The 25211-nt window shown below is 38.2% G+C and overlaps 2 protein-coding genes and 1 long non-coding RNA gene across 6 annotated transcripts; 2 read left to right on the top strand and 1 right to left on the bottom strand.

Moving 5' to 3' along the window:
• The first annotated feature begins 130 nt into the window (after nt 1-130).
• prkar1ab (protein kinase, cAMP-dependent, regulatory, type I, alpha (tissue specific extinguisher 1) b) lies at nt 131-5572 on the top strand. Its single transcript, XM_079476818.1, has 11 exons — nt 131-397; nt 2186-2387; nt 2491-2658; nt 2744-2835; nt 2915-2976; nt 3066-3112; nt 3198-3356; nt 3460-3520; nt 3678-3799; nt 3881-3962; nt 4140-5572. The coding sequence occupies exons 2-11, from the start codon at nt 2214-2216 to the stop codon at nt 4310-4312; spliced, it is 1140 nt and encodes a 379-aa protein (XP_079332944.1). The 5' UTR covers nt 131-397; nt 2186-2213; the 3' UTR covers nt 4313-5572.
• On the bottom strand, nt 5541-19788 carry fam20a (FAM20A golgi associated secretory pathway pseudokinase). 4 transcript variants are annotated; one of them, XM_079476814.1, is made up of 12 exons: nt 19059-19788; nt 15223-15416; nt 14508-14558; nt 11193-11271; nt 11025-11117; nt 9393-9508; nt 9075-9255; nt 8560-8669; nt 8317-8398; nt 8180-8239; nt 7344-7607; nt 5541-6812 (listed from the first exon to the last, which is right to left on the bottom strand). In XM_079476814.1, exons 1-12 carry the CDS (start codon nt 19403-19405, stop codon nt 6806-6808), a joined length of 1584 nt encoding a protein of 527 aa, XP_079332940.1. In that variant the 5' UTR covers nt 19406-19788; the 3' UTR covers nt 5541-6805. The 4 variants fall into 4 exon arrangements, with proteins under 4 accessions (XP_079332940.1, XP_079332941.1, XP_079332942.1 ...); XM_079476816.1 differs by having other exon boundaries at nt 6182-6812; nt 7437-7607; XM_079476815.1 differs by lacking the exon at nt 14508-14558 and having other exon boundaries at nt 19059-19757.
• Nucleotides 19789-20402: 614 nt separating this feature from the next.
• On the top strand, nt 20403-24546 carry LOC306905871. The gene is made up of 3 exons (XR_013787783.1): nt 20403-21372; nt 21484-22309; nt 22516-24546. It is a non-coding gene; the product is annotated as an uncharacterized lncRNA (long non-coding RNA).
• Nucleotides 24547-25211: the final 665 nt, after the last annotated feature.

Genomic DNA, 25211 nt, shown 5'->3' with positions numbered 1-25211 from the left:
TATCGAACATCTATGTGTACTGCATTGCGAATCGTGGCCACCAATAATAACAAACAACAATAACATACAGTGCAAATAAGCAATACACATGTCGATTCTCATAAAAGTAATTCTTACACACTGGACAAAAACTGTGAACTAAAATAGAACTTCACGCAAGTATGAAAGAAATTGTGCGTTTGGTACTGTGCCTAGGTTAACGTGTAACGTGCTCTTTAAGGTTACCCGGGGTTACAGTTTCCGTGCGAGAAGCAAGCGAAATGACGTCAATGGCAGAATTTGGTGTTTCCGGTGGGCTGACGTCCAAACGCTTGTGAGGAATAAAGAGTTGCTGTGCCGTCTCCGAGTACCGGGATAACGCGCAACCCGAGTCCCGTTGTAAAGGGAAAGGAAAACGGTAAACCATATGAGATGTTTTTGGGCGGTGTGACGCGATATTAAATGTGATTATCGGTAACTGGTGTAAATGTCATTTGTTTATGATACAGATCAAGATGGCGACCGTTCTACGGCCTTCGATTAGATATCTCGCCTTGTTCACAATATCGTATTAAATGCACAACGCATTTGCCTTCAGTATTTTGCTTCGTGTATATTTTATGTATTGTGAATGTTCGAAGTGTTGCAACGTTAATCGCGTTTTATAGCGCGTTAAGTTTTTGTCTGTATAATGTTCGGTCAGCTATGTTATTTCTTATTCAATTCGTTGTACATTTTAGCTACTTGGTCCTGTCAATGTTATAGTGTAGTTTATGCTCCATTGTCAATGCATGAGTGTTTGTGCTGGTAAAATGTTAATAATGTCGTTGATATTAACGTGGTTTTATTTCGCAACATAGTCTATCTCATATAGTCCATGCAATGGATCAATCAAAGTGTTCTGAAACTAAATACATCTGCAGATTATTTCTGACTTAAATCCCGGTACTAAAATGATGTAGGAATCCTGTGAAGTCCACGTGGCTCAATAGAAACTGTGTTTTAAATCATTTTAGAATTTTCATAATGATTCTCAGTCTATTTTTAGAAAGTGCTGCAAACAATAACAATTAGAGTTCCTGGAAGTTACATTTGAAACACCCAAACAAACCCTTAATTTGTAGTACAGTATTTAAACAGGAAATGTGCATCACACTAAACTCCATCTAAGGCCGTGTCTCAATTCCAAGACACAAAGAACAGACTTCTTGGGGAGAGCGTTCTTGTGAGGCAGCCTTGGAAGAACTTGGCGCAGTGACTTCTGGGACTTCAAGCGTGTTCCGTACGCACGCATGCCAGGCTGCATTCGATGCATCCTTGATGTCGAGAACACATCCGGGTACTTTCATGCATTCTCTGTTCTTGAGTGTTGGAACCGGACTTTGACGGTTATTGATGACGTGGAGCGAGAACACGAGGACACAAGACCGCTGAAGAACCATAATGAGAAACGGTTGTTTGGGTTGCCTTAACTAAGTGTTTTATTGTAGTACAATGTATGTGCAAACAGCTTTCATATCAATGGAGAGACAAGTTAACTTGTTAAAGCATCACTTCCATTTCCTTTATTGATGGTTTCAAAGCAACAACATTTACAAAGTTAACGCCGCTGTCACGTTTGACTTTTCCGTGCCTTCATTTCCATTCATACGAATGCGACAGACCGGAAACACAAGCCTGTCCAACGATACTTCTCTGCATAGCAAAGTTCAAGTTTGGTTAACTCTGACCTGCGAGTTTGGGTCACGTGAGACCAATAGAAGATCAAAACGTCACAGCGTGACCTCTCGACCGTTTTTTGGTTAAACTTGCCTCTCCAATATTTTGAGTTTAGACTTCGATACCAAGCTCATGTGGCAAAATTACACGACCCATTGAACAAATAGTTTAATTAAATGAAAGAACAACAAAATTCAACAAATCGTTGATTTTTATATAATGATTATACAACAAAAATTATAAAATACATTAATAGTTGTATTATTAGGAACTAGCCAGACCGATAAACAAACACAGACCAAAAGTTTACTGCAGTCCTGGCGCACGTGTCCAATGAAACAGTCTATACAATATAGTACACTGTGTGTAAACTTAGATCTTGACGATTATGTTCACTGACAAAGAAATGCTTGTAGCAGTTCATCGCCATCTCACTGAGCTCTTTGTCACTGTTAATAAATGGTCTCTTTTTTTTGTCCCACTGCAGATCAAAGGAACCGCATCTAGTGTTCACCATGGCATCAGGCAGTGCGAGCAGCGAGGAGGAGAAGAGTCTGCGAGAATGTGAGATATACGTGCAAAAACACAACATCCAGCAGCTGCTGAAGGACTGCATCGTACAGCTGTGCACCTCACGACCTGACCGACCCATGGCCTTCCTCAGAGAATACTTTGAGAGACTGGAAAAGGTTTGCACTTAAATGTACATGAAATTCATTATAACATAAGATCCAAACAGAACTCATACTGTGCTGTTGTACTTCGTCTTGTGTGTTTTTTTTTAATTCACAGGAGGAAGCGAAGCAGATCCTGAACCAGCAGAAAGCCAGTTCTCGCTCAGACTCGCGTGAAGATGAAGTGTCTCCTCCCATGAATCCCGTGGTGAAGGGTCGCAGGCGGAGAGGAGCTATCAGTGCTGAGGTTTACACTGAGGAGGACGCTGCTTCATATGTTAGGAAGGTCCGTTTGTCACACTGTGATAAGGTCAAATTAAGATGTAGAGTTTTGAGAGAGTATTAATGTATTATGTTTTTTCTGTCCGAAGGTTATCCCTAAGGACTACAAAACGATGGCTGCTCTTGCCAAAGCTATTGAAAGGAATGTGCTCTTCTCACATTTGGATGACAATGAACGAAGGTGATTTATTGTTGTTGTTTAGTTTATGTAGAGGGTACTTTATGTATTGACAATATGTTTTTGATATTTTTACTTACAGCGACATATTCGATGCAATGTTCCCGGTTACCTACATTGCAGGAGAGATTGTCATCCAGCAAGGTAGATCTGGCAAAATACTTTTATTTTAGATCAAAATCGAGTTTACTTTCTTTTATTATCGTAAATCTAAATTCAAGCTTGTTTTGTAGGTGATGAGGGCGATAATTTCTATGTCATTGACCAGGGCGATATGGATGTAAGCTGCAGTTTTGTTCTTTTGCATTTGAAGTCATCAATCTTGGCCAGGGACTTTATATGGTGTGTCATTTGTCTCCTCACAGGTGTATGTTAACAGCGAGTGGGTCACCAGCATTGGAGAAGGGGGCAGCTTTGGAGAACTGGCTTTGATCTATGGTACCCCAAGAGCCGCGACTGTCAGAGCCAAGACCAACGTAAAGCTCTGGGGTATTGACAGAGACAGCTATAGGAGAATACTGATGGTACAGCACTCAAACACATTACTTTAGATCACAGGAAATGATATTTAAGGAAATATTTGACAGTATAATCTAAAACATAAATATGGGTTGATTTTGATTTCAGGGCAGCACTTTGAGGAAGAGGAAGATGTATGAGGAGTTCCTAACCAAAGTGTCCATTTTAGGTAATACTTACTGAGATCGTAAATATTGATGAAGAATTAGTTCTTCTAGTCTTCTACAAAACAAATTCTAATGGAAACCAGTTGGGAATTTTGGGATATGATGATGGGTCTCAATTTGGGTTTGTGTCTGTGACATGAATTTGTCTGATCATCACAGAGTCACTGGATAAGTGGGAGCGTCTGACTGTGGCTGATGCTTTAGAGCCGGTGCAGTTTGAGGACAGCCAGAAGATCGTAGTGCAAGGAGAACCAGGAGATGAGTTCTTCATCATCCTAGAAGTGAGCTTTGCCCTCAGGCTTAAGTATGTGGAAGTGTTTGAGTCTGGTGTTTTCTAAAGTTCAACACTTTGCTTTTTTCAGGGATGTGCTGCAGTTCTGCAGCGGAGGTCAGAAAATGAAGAGTTTGTAGAGGTCGGCCGGTTAGGACCGTCAGACTACTTTGGTATGTCATAAATGCAAAATCGTATAATTTATTAACTGGGACAAATGTTTAAATGTTGCACAAGCTTTTCTAGAGCAAAGTGTCACAATACATTTTATGAAAATAAAATAAAAAGATTGTCCAAACATTTTGCGGGGAAAAATCAAAGATTTGTATTTACTCATCCTCTCTCCCTAGGTGAGATCGCACTGCTCATGAACCGGCCCCGTGCAGCCACCGTGGTGGCCCGCGGGCCACTGAAGTGCGTCAAGTTGGACAGGCCGCGTTTCGAGAGAGTGTTGGGGCCGTGCTCGGACATCCTAAAACGCAACATCCAGCAGTACAACAGCTTCGTCTCGCTCTCCGTCTGAGACGGCCCCCTCTCGCAACCTATGTCGCAGGGTCCATCATCGACACAGTTTAGTTTTTAATGTACACGTCATATACACAAGCTCAGTAACTTTCATGTGCTTCCCATTTGACCGTCACATCAGTCGAAAGCTTTAACAGCGTTTTCATTGTTGGACATTTAGAGCCAAATGAAAAGAGAGACAATCAAACATATGCTCGTCCAATCAAATCACAGCCTTTATTCCACAGAATTTTTACCTGGAACTCCAGCAGTGAACTAAACAGAAAGCAGGAGTAAAAGTATATTTATAGTAAAGTTATTTTGAAACAATTGTGAATTCCTTTACCCATACAGTGCTGAAGTTAGTTTTTTAAGACTAGTTTTCTATAAGAGATGAACTGCCTACTTATAAAAAGAATTATGTAGTTACATTGTCATTCAGCTCCTTTAAGCCTTACTGCCGAATTTGCCCTATATCCTCAAACAAAGAAATAATATGATTTAATGGAGAAAACAACGGTCAGAAATGTGTCACAACTGTAGGATTTATATTTTTGTTGTTATCATTCCAGCACACTTTCTTGATATTTGTGTTTTGTTGTCAGGTCATTCCCAAGCAGTATATACGTATTTTGGTTTTATTGTAGACGCTGGCTCAACAATTGAAAGAAACATTTTAAACTATTTAGCATAACAGTTATGTGATTGAAATGATAATTGTTATTTTCCTGCTAAAAAGCCAGTGCCAAACGTTGGACAGCGCCTCAGTTCTTCACTTGAAATTTAGCTTTTCGCAGTGAATGGTGCACCATTGCTGATACACTGATAATATTTCAATTGTATTTTGAAATTGCACGTGGCTATCACCGAGGGAAGATCATTTTTTTTCAGTTTGAATGTTTCAGTATTTACCTTTTTGTCAGTATATGCCGAAAAATACTCGTTTTATTTTTAATAAGCTTATTTTTCCACAAATGATACCTTAATGTGCACAGTTGCATATTTAGACGCATGCCGTACTTTGAAATGACCTTATTTGTTATTTTCTCTTTTGGGTGTTTCTATGGCTATTTTTAACAGTTTTAATGTTCAAATGAAAATGAAATGATTAAAAATCATGTAAATGCTGGAGTCTCTGGTTTTCTGGTGGTTCAGTTTGAAAACAGTCTGATAAGATCTATTTAATAAACAAAATGAATTGAATGCAGCATTTATTTTAAATAACGTACACAGAATCAACCTTGTTTCATGATAAGACTTTTATTGAAATTTAGCGCAAAGCTGAGAAGAAAATGGGAAACTTGTTTTGTTAATGAGATACTGGTAACGTTTCTGGTAAACTGTCTCTATCACATAGTCATTGTCTGATTCGCTTTATTTATATAATGTTCCCAGTATTAGTCTATGATACATTTTAAAGAGGAAAATGATTTGGCTCAGATTAGTTTATGTTTTATACCTGTGTGAATGGATAGACCGTGTGTTTTAAACTGAAAAGAGCTTGCCATAGTTTTTGTTGTCATTGGTAACATTTTCTTTCTCACCCAAATGTTTCTGCTTGTTTTGTGACATTCAGTTTTAAGAGTTGCGGACCACTGATGATATTTTTGCTCTAGTGTTTCCCAAATATGTCATTTGATTCCCTCTGAGTTCTACACGGAAATAAACCTTTAGATCATAGGCAAAGACCCTAAGCACTCCAATGTTCCATTATTGATCCATCAGCTATAAGTTGAACACTTTCCATGAAAATAAATATTTTTAGGCTTCATATTGTCATACACAAGAGGGCAGTGTTGAATAAAAGTCTTGGATTAGGTTAGTAGTGGAATACTACCTTAAATGGTTTAGATTAAAGTTTTGTTTTACTGCTTGTTTTACTGTTTTTAATTTTTGCTTACTGGGACATGCAAATTTATCTGTGTGTGTTCCTAAGGTTGTTTGTATATAACTGGTCGGTAATGCTTTACTATGAGGTGCTATTTGGTAATTGTAGGTAATGCATTAGCTAACAATGAACAATTTCGTTTTTCTTCTTTTATTAATCCTTGTTCATAATGTTAACGTTTGAATCAACATTTGAATAATGTAACGCTGAAATCATAAACTAATATTAATAAATGCTGTAGAAGTAAATTGTTAGTTCTTGTTAGCTAATGCATCAACTCACTGTAAGCATATAGAACCTTATTGTGAAGCGTTACCAACTTGGCAAAAAGAGAAAGGAAACATTTCCACGGTGCAGTTAAAGAACAATAAATGGTGTGTTTTCTGATGTAATGTGATCTTGTTGTCTTCAATGCCAATCCTGCATGATCTGATTATATACAGCTTTTCCAATGACTCCAATAATCTTATGATCAACCCGAATTCACAATCTGACATTGTTAACTCGTGTCTCAATATCACCAGCTCTGGGGATCCCCTTTAAGATGCTGTGTGTGATGTTTTATTAAAAATGTCTTTACTGCTTAACAAACAATTGTTCTGAGATAACACGTGTCTCTGCCTTCTAGACTCTGTAATAGAAAAGAAATAGAAAGAAAGAAAATTTAGTCCATGATTTATTTTACCCGTTTCGGTCAATGGATCATGGTTTGGTTGTTTACGTTTTTGGATGAGGTAAAATTACCCCTTTAATGTTGTTAGACGACTTCAAATATATTATTCTGTTGACAGCTATTTAAAAAGTAACAAAAACATGTTATAGTAGACTATTAGGTGACAATATTTTGAAATGGGGTTTTTTGCTGGCCTCCAACAGTTACATATGGGGAATATGGCATTTCATTATTTTCCAAAATTGAGCATCCAAGAGTTCCGTGGTAGGTTGGTGGACCTGTGCCAGCAGCAACTGCCAATAAGATGCATAGGAACGCATGCTTTATACAAATATTACAATCAAATCTCCTTGACTTGGATACGCTGATAATTTTGCTGTGGAGTTTTGGGGGATCTCAGCTAAGTGTCTGGCTTACATCACTTGCAGCACCATTTAAAGCATTCTTGTCATCTCTTCACGTCCCCACTTCTCACTGTCCTCCTGTCACCTGTTATGTGTCGCTGGGTGGATAGTAGTTCCACTCTGTGATTCCACAAAGTCTGTGACCACCACTTGTGTTTCTCCCAGCTTCTTCACACACCTTCCCACTGTCCTAAGAACATTTTCCAATCGCCGATCCAAGGCCTCCAGATGTGCCTCAGTCAGAACTGGGGTGAGAGGATCTCGCGATAGGGACTCCCGCATTACGTCACTAAGACGGTACTTCGATCTTGCCAAAAGTTTCAGTCTCAGTAGTGTGGAGCGCTTGATGCTGTAGGATGTAATTATGTTAAAGGCATAGCTCACCCAGACATAAAACATCTGTTTTTTCATTCTCTCTCATACTGTTAAAACCTGTCTCTATATTATAAATATCTGTATAAGATATTTTGAGAAATTTCCATACAATGGAAATCAGTGAGGTCCAGTGTTGTTTGGTCAACAATGTTCTTCAAAATATTTTTGTGTTTTGTCGAAGAAAGAAAAGCCGTACAGGTTTATGACATGAGGGTGAATAAATGATGATTATTATTGTTTTGGGTGAACTGTCCTTTTAAGTGCAAGATTAATGGAATAGCTCAACCAAAGACAAACAATTCACTCATCATTGACTCGCCCACATCCTTTCTTTCCTCATCTAAAGACAAAAAGTATGAATATTGAAAATTTGTGAAATATGAATATTGGTTGTATACAAACCCCTTTATTTATCTTCAGAAGATGTTTACTTTTAAATGGAGGTATGTGATTTTTAGCACGAAAATTGGAGAATATCTCCAGAAGGAAGTCATATCAGGGATGACGTGACGCAATAATTTAAGTAAAATAATTTAAGATGCTTACACACAGCATTGCGTCAAGGGTGCTAAAATTGACATCTCATCATGGGAATATCGTCCAAATCTGTAAAGAAATAAGGAAATGACGAAACCTTTACTAACACTATAAATGTTAAAATCATAGCCCGGAGGAAAACATACCCTCTGGCATTATCTAAGTGAAGCAAGAAACCTTCATCCCCAAACTTGGTGAAAATCTCATAATGGTGCCTGTCCATGTTTCCTACAGGAAGTAAAAGGATCTTTTCCATTAAGGTTCACACATGCTGTGTAACGTCCTGTTATTTGGTGAAGAACCAATTACAAGTACTTTTTTGCCAGGTGTGGAATTTATGTTTAAAGTGCATCGGAGGCCTGATTCTGTTGAATTGTGTGCATACATGCCTGTGAGAAAGTCGAATATTGCCATGTCGATAATGTTGAGAAGTCTATTCCCAGAGCTGTAGGGATAAAGTTTTTTGATTGTGTCACAGTATAATGGATTCACTTCCCACCTAAAACCAACAAAAACATAAAACAAGAAAAGACATGAATTGTTTCAAGACCAAGCATACATACGCAAGGGATAGTTCACCCAAAAAAGTCAATGTTTTCGGGTTACCAACATTCTTTAAAGTCTCTTGTTTTGAGTTGTGCAAATAAAGAAAGTCACACGGGTTGAGAATGATATGAGGGTGAGCATATGATAAAAAAACATTTTGGGTGGACATTTTTTTCATTAACTGTCTATTGTGAAGAATAAAATGGCTTTGAAACTCAACCATGCTTTGATTGTGGAGCTGGAATTGTTAAATCCATGAAAACGATTTCATATATGCTACATCACAAAAGCAAAACAAATTGCTCAACTATTGGTTATATTCACAAGAACACAAAGACAAAAAGTGAAGGTCACATACTCCTCTCGGCCTGTGAAGCTGTATGAGCGTATCCAGGGGTTGGGAATGGAGATCCGGGGAGCAATGCTCAAGCCTGGTAGATAGGCAGACATGGACCCTTCCAGAAGATCCGGGTGACCACACACAGCATACTCTGACTTGCACACGTATAAACACTTGGCAAAGAAACATGTGTTGTTGGCTGGTTCGAGGAAAAAGAAGAAAACTTTTCAAGTCATTCAAACAACTCACACACTGATGTCAAACCAAAAGCCAACAATGATATTAAATACACATTTTTATGCAAATGTTTTGGCTTTTTTGAATACTAGTTCACACCTGGAGAGGTAAAGAAAACATTGCGCAGGTCCTGGTTGTGAGTTATATACAAGATTTCACCGGTCACATTGACCAATCTCCCAGACACAGGTGGAACTCTCCGGAAGTCCAGCACTCTGCACACAAGTTACACTTTATGGCTTGTTAACTCATGGGACATTAAAATTGAACCTAATACTTGCTGACAGATAAAGTTACCAAGTTTTAACAATCATTTCGAATTCTATTTTAAGTAAGATATATATCACCTTCAGAATGTAAATGGTATCTTGTTGATAATGTGGAGTTTACTTTAACAGTATAAATAAATATTTTGGTAATTTCAATATAATTCGTAGGGATTTTCATGACATTTTTAATTCATCATTTTAGAACTGGTTATGGTAGAACAATTGCCATTTGCCAGAACGCCATCCTCCAAACGAAGTTATAGACATTACAGTTTATAAAGTTGTAAATATGGATATTTCTCTTGAACAAACCCATTGATTCGCTTCAAAAGGCCTTTATTAACCTGTTGAGCAGTTTTTCGATCAATGGATGCACTTTTTTAAGTTTCCAAATCTCATCCTCCATTCACTCCTGCTATTGGAAGAGTCAAGAAAAATGGCAATGTATTGCACGTTTTGATTTAAAAAGCCATATGGCGGTCAAGAAGTATGGCGGAATATGACAATTGTGGTATCAAATAACTCGACTAGAGCCAACAGCTCTAGTAATGTAAATAAAATGACATGACGTTTAATTCAATTTAGTTTAATTCAATTTAGTTTAATTGAAGAATTTAAACTTTACGGGTCCTCTAGGAATAAAGACATGAAGAACCATTGCAAGTTTCGTAGAGAGATGCTATGGTGTTCATGAAATACTGTATTTTGTAACAAAATTAAAAATGGATGATTGAGGAATACTGGGTGTGCCTCAAGGAATTAAACAAAACCCATCTCATGATGTTACACCAAAGTTTTCAAAAGTTATAAGCAAAATAGCAATTCTGTATATCTCTGGACCACTAGGTGGCGCTGTGCCGAAAGCTCCAGGAACTTGATGACATATACCAAGTTTGGTTTGGATATTTAAAAGTTAGGTGAAGATACAGCATAAAATCCATTTTGGCGTGCTCGTCATCGAATGAATTAACAGGCTATTCAAGATTGGTTTGGTCAATCCAAAATCTTTTCATATTTTTCTCTAGATGTGACATACCAAATGTGGTATATATACTGACTTGTGCATCTGAATACATCATTTAGTACAATTTTCCATGTCAATTAATACAATGTTAACATACGTGAGTCGAGAGCTTCAGAATGCATCAATGACTCAGAAACAAAATTTCAACATGTCTGTTTGCCTCTGCCCTAGGGTTTCATCATCATACAATCTGCCATAACAGACCACACCCCATGCACTTTGATGACACTAATCATGCAGAACCTCATTGTTTCAACAGGCCCAAAAAATGACATACAATATCCCAGTGCTTCTAATGTCTGGTGCCTGAGGGATTTCATCTGTGTTTACTCGTATCAGATCCTTCACAGGGTAATTCGTTCCTACCCTTGAGGATTGACTGTAACTCCATCTGTCTATTTGCTACAGTGACTCTCATCTGTGTTTTTATCATCTCACCTGTCGAGGTGGAAGGCTGCAATCTCTGCATTGTGCCTCTGAAAGTCAACGAAATAGAAAAAGTTGTCTGGTGTCTCCTCGTGTCTCTCCTGTCTGAAATGAAAGCCTATGATTTAGTGACACATAACCAAACGAATCAGAATAAGACATAACATAATGTTACAGTACCTCATTGGTTTAAACATAGCTTTGCCAAAGTCTTGGAGCTTCAGTGCCAACTTCAAGTGAAGACCGCTTGGCTTCACCACTGGTTGAACAGTCAGAAAAAAACAAAAACACTCATGACTTCCTAAGATTTTTACAAGGGGGCTAATTCGTACGAATTTGTATCATGGAAATTGTACGAAAATGTACGATTATTAAAAAAAGGAATAATGAAGCCCAACCCCTTAAGCTAACCAACATTGGCAAAAAAGCAGATTGTGTGAAAATGTAGAATGAAAATACAAATTCATACAAATGAGCCACCTCATAAGATTGTTACGAATCAGAATGTGTTGGAAAACACACACATGTGCAATACCTGTATATACAATATACATACAGTGAACTTTGATATTTTGGACTTTAAGAACTTTTGTCTTAGATTTTTGAACAAGATCTTTTTGATATTACTTTACTTGATTTATTCATTAATTTTATTTCTTTATTTTTAGTTTGGCTCCCGAGAGACTTTTCAACTGCGACAGTTTAGTTATAGGGGGATTTTTTACATAACTGGGACCCGTTTCAATAAGGAGGTTCAAGCAACACTGAGTTAAAATATGAACTCTGAGTTGATTTACTCAGATAACCGCTACTCTGAGTTTTCTGTTTCAGAACAGCTGGTTTCAATCAGTTCAATCCACTCTGAGTAAGTTCACCCGAGGTTACTCGTGTTCACCGCGGCTTTAAAAAGCCATCATCAATTGAGCGAAGATAACACGATTCACCATGGCAACGGCACGTGACAAAAAGCGCTCCGTTTATTTCTCGCCAGTCGAATTGGAGGCACTATATATATATCTATATATATACACACATATAAACATATATACCTACGACTTTTGTCATGTAGGTGCAATCCTTCTGCAATAAAAAGAACATGGCAGCAGCTGGAAATGAAATATAAAAACATCATTCAGTCCGGTGAGTTTAAATGCTCTTGCTTGTAGGATGCCTGACTGGGAAATGTTTGATATATTTAATAAACTGGCCTTGAAAGTTATGAGTATATGAGAACCGAGCACTGTGGCTATAGAAGACAAAAAACTGGCCATGCTCGCCCCTGCTCCGGCTATGTGTAACGGAGGCCAGCTAGAGTCACTCCCCGACCAACAGAGATGCTCTGGCGACGGACGTTATAGGGACTGCGCATCGTTAGGCTCGTTGTTAGAGCGCCCGTGTCTCATTCTGACCGACGGCAGTTCGAAGCCCGCGCGGGGCGAGTTGGATCTTTTAAATTTGCACCCAATCAAAATGGAAAATCCTAAAGGGTATTTGAATTATTAGAGTTTGCAGCGAGACCACATTTATTTGATCATCTTATTCAGACAGACGTTCACCATTCACCTGCAATCTTATGAAACTCCTCTTTGATGACTCTCACAGGAAACTTAACACAAATGTATATAAAGTCCTTGAGAGCGATTCACACTTTTCTTACTGCTCTGCATACAGTTGCCTTGCTAACGTGTTCTGCATCCCCGGTGTTATAAAGAAAGCTTCCATTAGTAAAGAAACGTAAAGCCATACAGAGAATCTGCTCAGATGTAAGAGCGCGACCCCGACGAGTGAGGTTTGTGATGTAAGGATGAAGCAGAGTGTGGATATATTTAATGGACTGTAAAGAAAAACTGTGCCGCTCAAATAAAGAATCATCCGCATATGATAAAACATCCAAACGGGGCTTCACCATATACTCTCCCGACGTAAATGTAACTCTCTCTGAATGAATGCAGCTTCCTCATCTACGGGTACTGAATAAACGGACATTTAATGTCTGTGTTATAAACTTGTGCGCGATTAAGGAAAACGAAAGAAAAAACTAACTGCGAAGGCAATTTCAACACCGCTCGCGCTTCTAAAAGGGGCGGAGATTGTAACAAACCTCGGGTTAGTGGAATAAAACCTGCTCCTGACCAGGTTAGGTTCACAGAGTAGGTTACTATGGTTACTCACTCTAAGTATAAGATACCTTGATTTCTGAAACGGGCTTGACTTACCCCGCGGTCACGGGTTTGATATACCTCGCGTTCTGAAACTGAAAACCCAGAGTATCCCGTTTTCCGGGGTTAACTTACACTGAGTTTGCACTTACCCTGCTTTCTGAAACGGGTCCCTGTACTCGTGCTTGTGGTGCGCTCCGCTCCACCAGTGGAGTTCTTCTGCTTTGCCTGAGGTTATGGGAAGCCATGGCAGGATGCTGCCAACCCTAAACCACACAGTTTCAACTTCTTTTAGCTTCTCTATGGCTAAATCATATCAATAGTTTACCAACTTAACCACACTCCGAAATAACACCGGTCGTGGTGCAAAGAAGAAAAACAACAAAAGGTTCAAGACGGACAATAAAACTACTGCCTCTGATGTTTGTTTAGGGCCCAAAAACAAAGCTAAAAGGGAAACGCTGAGGGAATATAGCATTTGGTTCATTTGTCTGAGTTCAGGGGCAGGTGGTAAATGTGTGGTTTTGAGTTTATAGGATCTACAATGTGCAATCAGCCTTTATGATTGGGGGTTGTTTGTTTCTGAAAGGGATGTACTCCAAATGCCGTTTATTCTACACAACCACCTTTTAGGGGTAGTGGCCATTTTATTCTACACACGCCTTATAATGGCAAGTCTTACTCATTACCATCAAAGGATTTAAACTACAGGGTAATGTTGATGAGGTTTGGATTCATGCAAACACACGTGCTTATTATGAGAATGGTTGTTTACAATGAGAGCTACAGATTGAATAATGCAGACAGAATTTTTTGTTTTTAGACAATTCATGAACTTAGGAATGCTGGAAATGCAGAAAGACATAGAAATGTTATTGTTAAAAAACGTAGAGTACAATACAATTGTTGCATAGCTTTTTACATGTATTACATGTAGCATTATTACGGCATACTGTTTACCTGGCTGGGGTAGAATTTTATAGTTGTATTTAATGAACACTTCATATAGGGATTTATAAGTCTGTCTGATATTTGACCTGTGTTAGTGTCAATTTCGTTATTGGCATTTTGTTTACCGTAAAAATAGGAATTGTTTTACAATTTGAGTAAAAATGACACTCCGCACTACTGCCAGTTCATATTTTATTTAGATAGCAATGTACCATCCACATAATGTCATACTACTGGAAGGTTTCTTACATTTTGCTAAAGGTATTTCAGTTTGAGTGTAATGTTGTCATGTGTTTTTTTGTGGGGGAGTCTATTTGAGCGACAATACTTTGTTTAAGTAAAGTTGAGTAAAGAAAAAACCTGGACAAAAACATCAAGTAGTTACCTTGAGAGCAGTCACATGCACCCTTTAAAGCTTTCTCATCCTGCGTGTAATCTGTCAGACACAATGAAAAATATCGTATCGTACTTTAAATCAAGAACAATAAGGAACAGTTGCATGTCATTCATGCCTATGGCCCAACGTCTTTAAGATGTTGGATCTATTAGTAACATGTGGTTCACACAAGGAAATGTGGAGTTTCCTGTTGAAAGTTTTTAAACATACATCATTGGCTATGTCTCAAACCAAGTCATATTAAAGTCTACCAAAAATGGAAATTTCTTATCATTTAGTTATTCTCATGCCATCCACATGTGATTTAATGTCTTTAGATGAACTTGACACATCTCAAACAATAGGTTTGTGAAAGGAAAGAAAATATTTTTTTTATGAAATGTACTCCTTTTAAGAAATTTAAGCGGTGAGCCTGTTCTGCCTTTGTTTTTACATTTGTACACATATGGCAGATGCGACTGCCAGTGCATTCACTTTATACTCTATAATATATACTTTATATTTGTGTGCTCCCTGGTAATGGCATCGCACAGCTAACACAACGCTCTACAAGCTGCATGAACACACAAGAGTGGGGAGCATAATTATGCATATTGGAGTATTTCCTTAATAATAATATAATGTAATTTTATTCATTGAAATAAAACCAAAGCACTATCATGTCAAGATGTGTATGTTGATGCTGATTCAGAGAAAACATTACCTGCACTAATAACAGTGGCTGTCTGCATGTCCTTCAGAAGTCTGTCTATGCTGCTGTCATCTCTTGAATATAGTGCATATCGGTTGATGCCCAAATGAAATCTTAGCCAACTGGCCTCGGGGTCAAAGGTCACAGGGTGATCAGGTATAGTGATGTTTGAAGCAGCTGCCGCCTCGATGTAGAACTTTTTCAGTCTGTGGAACACAATTGAAGATTGTTTGGTCTTTTATTCTGATTAACCTTTTCCCTTAATAGTATATTCAACATTTGCAATGACGACATTTTGATTTAAGAGATCTTTGTCTCTTTAAACACTGAAGTTGCCTTCCAATACATTTAGTTTAATTATAAGGCATTGATTTAATATTAATTTATTAAAATATTAAGTAATATTAATAATATGTATTAATAATTATATTCCTAAAATTATCATTTCCAAATGAATCCTTGGTGTATTCTTTCTATAAAGTCATCAACTAAGATATATTATTAGCTCCAGTTCCCTAAGTGTGCACAAGTCTACACATGTAGAAGCCTTAGAGATCCAAGAACTTCACAATTATGTTCCACATCTGCCAGCAACATATTTTAGTGATATAAATTGTGAAACATTATTAATTTTATAAACCACAAATGCATTTCTATAATACAGTATGCCCTATGTTTTTTATTCTCAGAAATTGTTTTTTTACTGTATTAATATTTAAATGTAAAATTGCAATCCATTTAATTCATTAGTTTGTGGTTTGTCATTGTTATTAATCATCATTGGTTATCTTTATTACATTTAACCAGCAGTCCGCATGAACTCAATACTGGCAATTATTTCTATTCCAGGGAATATTTATAGGGAACATCATTTATTTTTGGGTGAAATATTAGGCATGTACGAAAGTACATAAGGTCATTAATCAATTCATGGTAACATCTTCACGCTTCAGAATACAGTTTTATTTTCCGCAAATATCTGCCCTTGAAATTGTGATCATGGCTTCTAGCATCAGCTTGAGAAAACATAAAAAACATAAAAAGACTGTTTACGGTGGCAGAGTCCCAAAAGGAGGCCACACATTAAAATAAACAGAATTCTTGAGTCTCTGTGTGCTGATTCCATTGTTACCGCACTTCACCACTGCTAATGTACACAATGAGCACTCACACCTGGACACATGTGCACATATCATCTCATCAGTTCTTATAGAAACTAAAGAGTTCTGACTCTTGATCTTTTACTTACAATAGAGCAAAAGTAAAGTGACACTTGTATTTCATATCTTGGCCAGGCTGCTGGACAACATTACTGCCGGTACAAGAGCTTCGTCTACCATATGGTCATGAACATGTGTTTAACTCAAAAGGAAAATCTTTTAAAAACACAACAGAGCCGTAAATTCAGTGAGGCAATATCAGCGCAATACAGTGGCCAAAAATAATAATAATGACTGATCATTTATTGCACTGTATAAACAGCATTCAAACACTGCAAACTCTCAAGTCAATATATTGACAATATCCCTTTTATGTGGTAAATAAGTAGTGCTTTTCTGACATTATTTGTCATTCTTCAGTCATTCGTCATTAAATACAGTAAGTATCAACTATATGCAAAGTGACCCACATTTGGTTTTTGACCAATTGCACCAAATTTTCGCCCCCATTTAAAAATTTTTTTTTATTATTTGACACAGAATGTCCCAATTCCCAATATGACCACAGCTCAAACTATCCCAACACCAGACTGCCGACCTTTTTATATTGTTATAGGCTACCATAGCATGGATTTATGCAAAAGTCAAAATACATATTTTAAAATTGCTGTAATTATATTTTAAGATTTATGCCATCTAAAGACATTTTTACTTTTTAAATATTTTTTTTACCAGTAATAGAGTACCTACCTTACACTACCCTTCAAAATAATCAGTAAAAACATTTTCTGTAAACTGTAAAAACAGTATTATACCGTAATTTCTTTAAATATATATAATAAATAGTGGTCCCCATTTTTCTTGTAAATGTGTTGTCTTGTTCTGTAATTTTATAGTTTTGACCGTGTTTTATAAATAAACTGTAAAAACAGATATCTTGTGAAATAAAGCTGGGCGCTAGAAATAAACTGTAAAATGACACTTCACAAAGGACAAATTTGTGTACGGTTTTTGAAAATACATACAAATGTTGTAAAAAAACAGTTTACGTGGAAAAAATTTGTTAAATATAACAAAAATTCTTCTTTAAAATTCTTCTTTTTTTTAAAGTGTAGGTTAGCCATAGTGACCTGTCACCAATTTCATGTGTGCAAAGCCAGCTCAATTCACATCAAATGCACAGCAAACAAAACAATAAATCACTTAATCTGTTTTAATAAGGGCGCCTGTCTGATCAGTTAGCTTGCTCAATAAAGCTGCATATGTACATTCAATAAAAATGCCCTAACCAATGTTGACAAGTACAATATTGCTTTTCCCAGAATAAATATATAGGTAATCAGATTGCAAATTACGAAAACTCTAAAGCAAATGATTGGGGACTGCAGTATATTCTAGGCTAGTATATATATACAGTGAGGGAAATAATTATTTGATCCCCATCTGATTTTGTAAGTTTGCCTGCTTTCAAAGAAATTAAGGGTCTGTCATTTTTATGGTTGGTTTATTTTAACTGATAGATACTTAATATCAACCAAAAAATAACCAGAAGCTTGGTTAGAAGGAGAAAACTGTTGGTGCGATTATTTGGAAATAGAAGAAATACAAAATAACTATCAATTGTCCTTGGTCTGGAGCTCCCTGCTAGATTTCCCCAATGGGGTAAAGATGATCATGTGAAAAGTTAAAGGTCAGCCCAGAACTCCACGGAAGAAGCTTGTTAATGGTTTCAAGATAGTTGGGACCACAGTTAGCAAGCAAACCATTGGTAACACGCTATGTCACAATAGATTGAAATCCTGAAGCACCCGCAAGGTCCTCCTGCCAAAGGCGGCCCACCCAGCTCGTCTGAAGTTTGACAATGAACATCAAAATGATTCAGAAAAGGCTTTGGAGAAAGTGCTGTGAGACCAAAATGTACTCCTGTCTTTGGAGGGAGAGAAATGTTGACTATGAATCCAAGAACACCATCCCTACAGAGAAGCACAGTGTTGGAAATATTATGCTTTAGGGCTTTTTCTCTGCTACGGGTACAGTATGACTTCACCACATTGAGGGGCTGAGGGACAGTCCCATGTACCATAAAATCTTGGACGAGAACCTCCTCTCCTTAACTAGATCACTGAAGATGGGTCATGGATGGGCTTTTAACATGACAAGACAACCAAAGAGTGGCTTCAGGAGAAGCACATTAAATGTCCTAGCCAGTCTCTAGACCCTAGTCCTATAGAAAATCTGTGAAGGAAGCTAAAAGTCCAATTTGCTGAGCGACACCCTGACACATGTGCAAACCTGGTGACCAACTATCAGAAATGTCTGACATCTGTGCTTGTAAACAAGGGTTTCTCCAGTAAGTACAAAGTTATGTTTTGCCGGGGATCAAATACTTATTTCACTGACTTAAATGCAAATACATTTTTAACCTATTATTAGTTAATAACTATTAGTTAAAATAAACCTACCATTAAAATAATATCATTATTCATTTCTTTGTAAGCAGGCAAACTTACGAAATCAGCAGGGGATCAATAATTATTTCCCTCACCGTACACCATAGACAATATATTAAAATATACAGTATTCAAAAATTTGTGACAAAAGCGTGATCTGAGATCAAACTTTATCCAACTTCGATCATCTTAGCGGAGTCACATATCAAAAATAATTTGACTGATAAACTTTGCTTACCTCTCCCATCGGTTCACTTTTCTCTTGTGGTAATTCATAAGCTCCTCGTGCTGCAATATAAGATCATCAGGCCCCAGTTCTGGAAGATGGATGTTGTACAGCGAGTGTCGGAACAACCTTTCCAGTTTGGAATCTTGCTCTGCAGAAACCAGAGTAGAACTCTGGTTTAACAGCCACAGATCAGTTGTGGTGACATGGTCCCCCAAGCTGACATTATCACCCCTGCATGCGCAGCTTTCTCTGGACAGGTGATACCATGTTTTCAATCTGGGAATTAGGACAAAATGAACATCAGCCGCCAGGAGGCTGAGCAACGTGACAGCCACCAGCAGCCTATCTCTCCTCATGTCCCCCGATAGAGATCGAAGAGCACTGCAATGGTTTTCTCCCAGCTGGAGTGTGGATGTTCTCCTCTAAGTTGTGCAAGATGGACGTCCACTCCACAACACTTGTTTCTGCTGATCAACAGATCCTGCACCTTCTTTTGTGACTAGGGCGGTATGTTTCCCACTTATATCATTTAACAGAGCGCTATTCCATAGTAGCTCACACAGCTTCCTCAAACCATTTGAGACTGTGCGGTTGCTTTGCTGTGTGTGTCTCACGATTCTGCCCTAAGCCACTTTGTTGTATGGCTTTCCTGGCTCACGGACTGAAGCGTGGAAGCAGTGCAGCTCCCTTGCCTTTAGGCGACATTCCAACTGCACCTTCCCACTTCCCAAGTAGACACAGCCTCCAATCAAATAACACGCACGCAGATAAACACACACAGAGACGAGAGAGAGGGAGAGAGAGAGGGAGAGAGAGGGAGAGAGAGGGAGAGAGAGAGAGAGAGCGGAGAAAAGGGAATGTGATGGAAAGCATGTCTGACTGCCAACACACATAAAGTGAGTGTATGTTTTCAGTAAAGAAATTAAAAGGTCGGGGTTTTCTGCGCCTTAAGTGTGAAAATGTGTACTTTCATTGAAACAGCATACCATACAAATGTGACGTGGACAGGAAACACGGTAGGTATTTCCCAGACTACATCTGTGCCATACTTGAACATGTGGTATTCTAGAACATCTGCCATTTGTTTGGATACGCTTCCTTCTATGTGTGCATTTGTGGGTTCCCTGTGAAACCGAAATTGGTCCTGTGTAATTTAAACACATTTTCATTTGGAACATAAAAAGACCTTAAACATCAGAAACAGAATAAACACTATTTTAAGACCCACAAGATTACAACACAGAGGTCTTTCCCAACAGTGATAGGGTGAATGGGTCCAAAATCCAGATGCTGCTATTTTGAAATCAAACTGCCTGACTCAATTCTGTGGTCGAAAACAAATATATCCTTTTAAGTGAAATGTCAACATGGTCATTGCAGCTGTTGTTGATGTCTCAAAGACTCTGAACAGGGCAACATGAAATTGGGTAACACTTCCTCCATTACTACTAAGACGACTTCAACATTGAGCAAATGCCAGCAACTGGTAGTATTTGTGGCAGCATGAAAACAGAAAGATGTGTATCGACAGTAGGTAGCTTGTGGAATTCTCTCAGCTTTGTTTTCTTGAGGTTAATTGCTGTTATTTATTTAACTTTATTATGTTCATTCAGAAATGTATATTCATCAATCTGAAAAAAACAAATCTGCCTGATTTTAAGCTTTATGGACATCCAAATAATTACAATGTTGTTTTTCACTGTTTTCAAACTTTGTGTATACTTGTTTTCTGTTATCTGTCTGGATAATTTATAGAGCAGCTCTTGAGCTTCCAAGAATTCTTGAAGAATTATATAACAGCACATTAAGTCTTTTGGGAAAGATGAGAAAAAAAGTTTTCTGCTCAACAAATAGAAAGCTTACACATTTATACATATCCATGACCTTATGAACTTTGCAAGATGCATAAATAATGAATACAACAAAACACACACATGCACACACTGTATCCCAATGTATATAAATATCAGACAAATGCATTCCACCGTGAGAAGGAGTCTCTGCATTCCCAGACAAGAGTTTTAGTGAGCCGTCAAATTTCAACATTGTGGTTATTTAGAAAAATGTGTGTGTATAGTTGGCCAAATCTTCGTCTATGGATAGATGGAACAAGTAATAAATCACAGCACAGAATTCTGCTCATGTTAAGGTGAATGTTCCACCTGCTTTGTGCCAAAATACAAAAGGTTAAAGCAATAGTTCAAATGTAAATTCTCTCATAATTTACTCACCCTCTTACCATCCCAGACATACAGTATATAACTTCCTGTCTTCAGATAAACACAAACATTTTATGTACTTTGTAAATATGTATAACTGTTATGTAACCTATTTATATATAAAGTATCATTACTGTCATGATTCTGCTGCATCATGTCATGTTTCTCTTAGTATAGTGGCAGGATCATGACAAAACCTCATGTTTAATGTGGAGAGAGGCAATTATTGTTATTGCTCTCTCCAGGTCTCGTCTCTGTTCCCATCCTCTCGTTATTGATTAATGCTCTACACCTGTTTTCCTCTTGATTTGCTCCCTTATTTAATGGCCTTGTGTCTTCTGTCTTGTGCTGGTTCATTGTGGTTGTGTGGTCTAGTCTAGTCTAGTCTAGTCTAGTCTAGTCTAGTCTAGTCTAGTCTAGTCTAGTCTAGTCTAGTCTAGTCTAGTCTAGTCTAGTCTAGTCTAGTCTAGTCTAGTCTAGCGAGTGTGTCTGATCCTCGAATAGTATCAGGAAGGCTATTCCAGAGTTTAGGTGCTACATATGAGAAAGCTCGACCCCCTTTGGTGGATTTAGTTATTCTAGGTGTTATCAAAAGTCCTGAGTTTTGAGATCTTAGAGAGCGTGATGGCTTGTAGTGTGATAGAAGCTCTGTTAGGTAGGTAGGGGCTAAACCCTTTAAGGCTTTATAAGTGATTAAAAGAACATTAAAGTCAATACGATACTTAATGGGTAGCCAGTGAAGGGTTGATAATTGGGGTTATGTGATCGTATTTTCTGGACCTGGTTTGAACTCTGGCAGCTGCATTCTGAACTAACTGTAGTTTGTTTATTGATGATGCAGAACAACCACTAAGTAGCGCATTACAGTAGTCAAGTCTTGAGGTCATAAATGCATGAATAAGCTTCTCCGCGTCAGCAACACATAGAATATTTCGTAACTTGTCAACATTTCTTAGGTGGAAAAAGGCTGTTCTTGTGACATTTGAGATGTGATTTCGAAATGACAGGTTGCTGTCTAAAATAACGCTTAGATCTTTTACTGTATTTGTTGGAGTAACAGTACATCCTTCAACTTGCAGTTTATAATCAGAAATATAATATTCGGTTTGCGTGTCTTTGGTCCGATAAGTAATATTTCTGTTTTATTAGAATTTAAAAGAAGGAAATTACAGGTCATCCAATGTTTTATATCTTCAATGCACTCTGCCAATTTGGATAGCTGGGAGGAATCATCTGGTCTTGATGAGATATATAGCTGAGTATCATCTGCATAGCAATGGAAGCTAATTCCATGTTTTTCAATAATGTTTCCGAGGGGAAGCATGTATATGGAGAACCGCACGGGTCCCAGAACCGATCCCTGAGGTAATCCATAATTTACTTGCGTTAGATTTGATGATTCCCCATTTAAATGGACAAATTGATGTCTGTCTGACAAGTAAGATCTGAACCATTGTAGTGCCTGTCCCTCAATACAGGTATAATTGTGAAAGCGATCTAGAAGTATGTTATGGTCTACGGTATCGAACGCAGCACTAAGGTCAAGCAGGACCAGGAGTGAGATTTTACCTTTATCTGATGCTATCAGCAGGTCGTTTGTGATTTTAACAAGCGCAGTTTCAGTGCTATGATGCGGTCTAAAGCCTGACTGAAATTTTTCGTGTATGTCGTTATTATGTAAGAAAGAGCACAACTGAGTGCACACTGCTTTTTCTAGAATTTTAGACAGGTATGGGAGATTTGAAATCGGTCTATAGTTTCCTAGTTCATTTGGATCTAAGTTAGAGGCTTAATGACGGCCATCTTAAAGGGTCCTGGGACATGGCCTAGATTAATTGACGAGTTGATAATGTTATAAATGGGCTCAATTGCAACAGGTAGTAACTCTTTTAATAATTTAGTTGGTATGGGGTCTAATAAGCAAGTTGTAGGTTTAGATGTTGCAATAAGTTTAATTAAATCAATTTGCTGGTCATGTCATCGAGCGATTCTTTATTTATTGGTATGGTTATTAAAGGAGTCAGATCTGGCAAGCTCTTTACGAAACTATCTTTAGTAGCGGAGGTGATTGTTCTACCCTGTCGATAACGAGTTAAAGGGCTGATTCCTGCCGTGCGCAAAGTACCCGTTATAAGATAGTGATCGGTGACATCGTCGCTTTGAGGCATAATATCTATATTGGTTACATCGGCTCTGTGAGATTTAATCAGGTCTAGTGTATGATTAAATTGATGAGTGGGTCCTTTAATGTGTTGTATTACCCCAAAATATTGTAGTAGTTCTGTAAACGCCACTGCTAATGCATCGTTAGCGCTATCTACATGGATATTAAAATCTCCGACAATTAGTATTTTATCAACGTTAACCAATAATACACACAACAACGCTAGGGAGTAATCCAAACAACGAGGCTGGGCACTGGCGACACAAGATCTGGGAAGCGACGTAAGGAGAAACATCTAAAACGAACCAACACAGGACAAAAGAAACACAGGGAATATATAGGACGAGGAACAGGAGGGGAGAGAGAGACATCATAACACAAAGAAAAACAGGAGAAGAGAGAAGACAAAGACCATAACCAGGTGAGGAGAGTGAAACAATAACAAGAAGATTAACAGGGTAACGAGGAGGCAGGGTAACCCCACAATGACAAGATAGCACATTGTAGGCTGTCAATCAGACCATGTGCTCACATGAAACAAAGCATCAACACAAGAGAAAGAAAAGACACACTAGACAGGGACCCTGACAAAGGAGCAAGGTCGGGACTGGGTGGCCAGAACTGGCATGACGGGCGGGTAGAGGAACCAGCCATTGGTGAGGTAGAGGGGGAATGGCCGGAACTAGGTGAACATTGATGGGAAGAAGGAGCGGTAGGGGAACCACCCTGTGGTGAGGCAGAGAGGGCACGGCAAGGACTGAGTGTCCAGGTAGTGGGGGAAGTTGTTGCTGACTTGAACAAGGGGACTGGGGAAGCTGCAGATGACTCTGTGGCCGGCTCAGGGGAGGCTGCTGCTGACTCGGTGGCCGGCTCATGGAGGCTAACTCAGGGGAGGCCGCAGTGGACTCAGTGGCCAACACAGGGGAGACTGCAGCTGACTTGGATACCGGCACGGGTAAGGCTGCAGCTGACTCAGAGTTTGGGTTCAGATGCGCGGGTAAGAAAAAGCTTTATTAGAACTAAAACACAGTCCTTGCTCAGAAAAGCCTCATGCTCACTGATAAAATATAAATAAAGTGTTTTGTTTTTAATAAAAAGTTAAAGTTGTTACATTATTAAGACAACCCTTTCATTAATTTCTTTAACTAAAGCACGGTCAACTACTTCTATTCCATTTAAAATAGACAAAAAAGGAATGATGTTTTGTTTCCTCCTATTTTACTGTGGTGGAGACATTGAAATGTGTCTACGTGTGATGTGGTTGCCAAAACATTGTCTCGCTTCCCCAAGCATGCCATGACAGTCCGTAGCTGATCCTGGCACATGTGAATGCCTATGCACTCTTTCAGCTGCCCTTCCCATCAATTCCTCTTCATTTTTTATTTCTTCTCTGGCTGGGGTATTTAAAAGTTTTAAAGAGAAAAACATCTTAGCCTTCACAGTCCACCTCACCAAATAGCTTTACTGGCCACGCAAAATGCAAGTGTTGATGCATGCATGGCAACAAAAACTCAACAAACGTTGAACACTTAACACTGGTGCTGTTCTCATGACAAAAAATAGGGCGTTGTCTTTGTTTTTTTCCTCAACTAGTTTAGCTTAACTTTGAGCCAGTTCTATGAACAGCGCCACATGTGTGTTTGTGTTACTAATATGTTTTTAGCATGCTAAACATCTGAGGAAATATTGAATAACCCTTGTAAATCAAGAGCACTTAATTGTTGCGTGTAGTTTTAAATGCAGTTACTTAAATGCAAAATATTCTGAAGGAACCTAAAA

This window comes from Barbatula barbatula, assembly GCF_947034865.1.
Source record: "Barbatula barbatula genome assembly, chromosome: 16".
Classification (NCBI taxonomy): Eukaryota; Metazoa; Chordata; class Actinopteri; order Cypriniformes; family Nemacheilidae; genus Barbatula; species Barbatula barbatula.
This window is presented reverse-complemented; position numbering and strand designations above follow the sequence as displayed.

Excerpts from the sequence above, each read along its gene's own strand:
- prkar1ab (XM_079476818.1), top strand. The coding sequence starts at position 2,214 with ATGGCATCAGGCAGTGCGAGCAGCGAGGAGGAGAAGAGTCTGCGAGAA. Across the intron at positions 3,113-3,197 it reads TTGACCAGGGCGATATGGAT|GTGTATGTTAACAGCGAGTG; the intron begins GTAAGCTGCAGT and ends GTCTCCTCACAG. Across the intron at positions 3,800-3,880 it reads AGTTCTTCATCATCCTAGAA|GGATGTGCTGCAGTTCTGCA; the intron begins GTGAGCTTTGCC and ends TGCTTTTTTCAG.
- fam20a (XM_079476814.1), bottom strand. The coding sequence starts at position 19,405 with ATGAGGAGAGATAGGCTGCTGGTGGCTGTCACGTTGCTCAGCCTCCTG. Across the intron at positions 14,559-15,222 it reads AGCCACTGTTATTAGTGCAG|ATTACACGCAGGATGAGAAA; the intron begins GTAATGTTTTCT and ends TGTGTCTGACAG. Across the intron at positions 8,240-8,316 it reads CACTTAGATAATGCCAGAGG|ATTTGGACGATATTCCCATG; the intron begins GTATGTTTTCCT and ends ATTTCTTTACAG.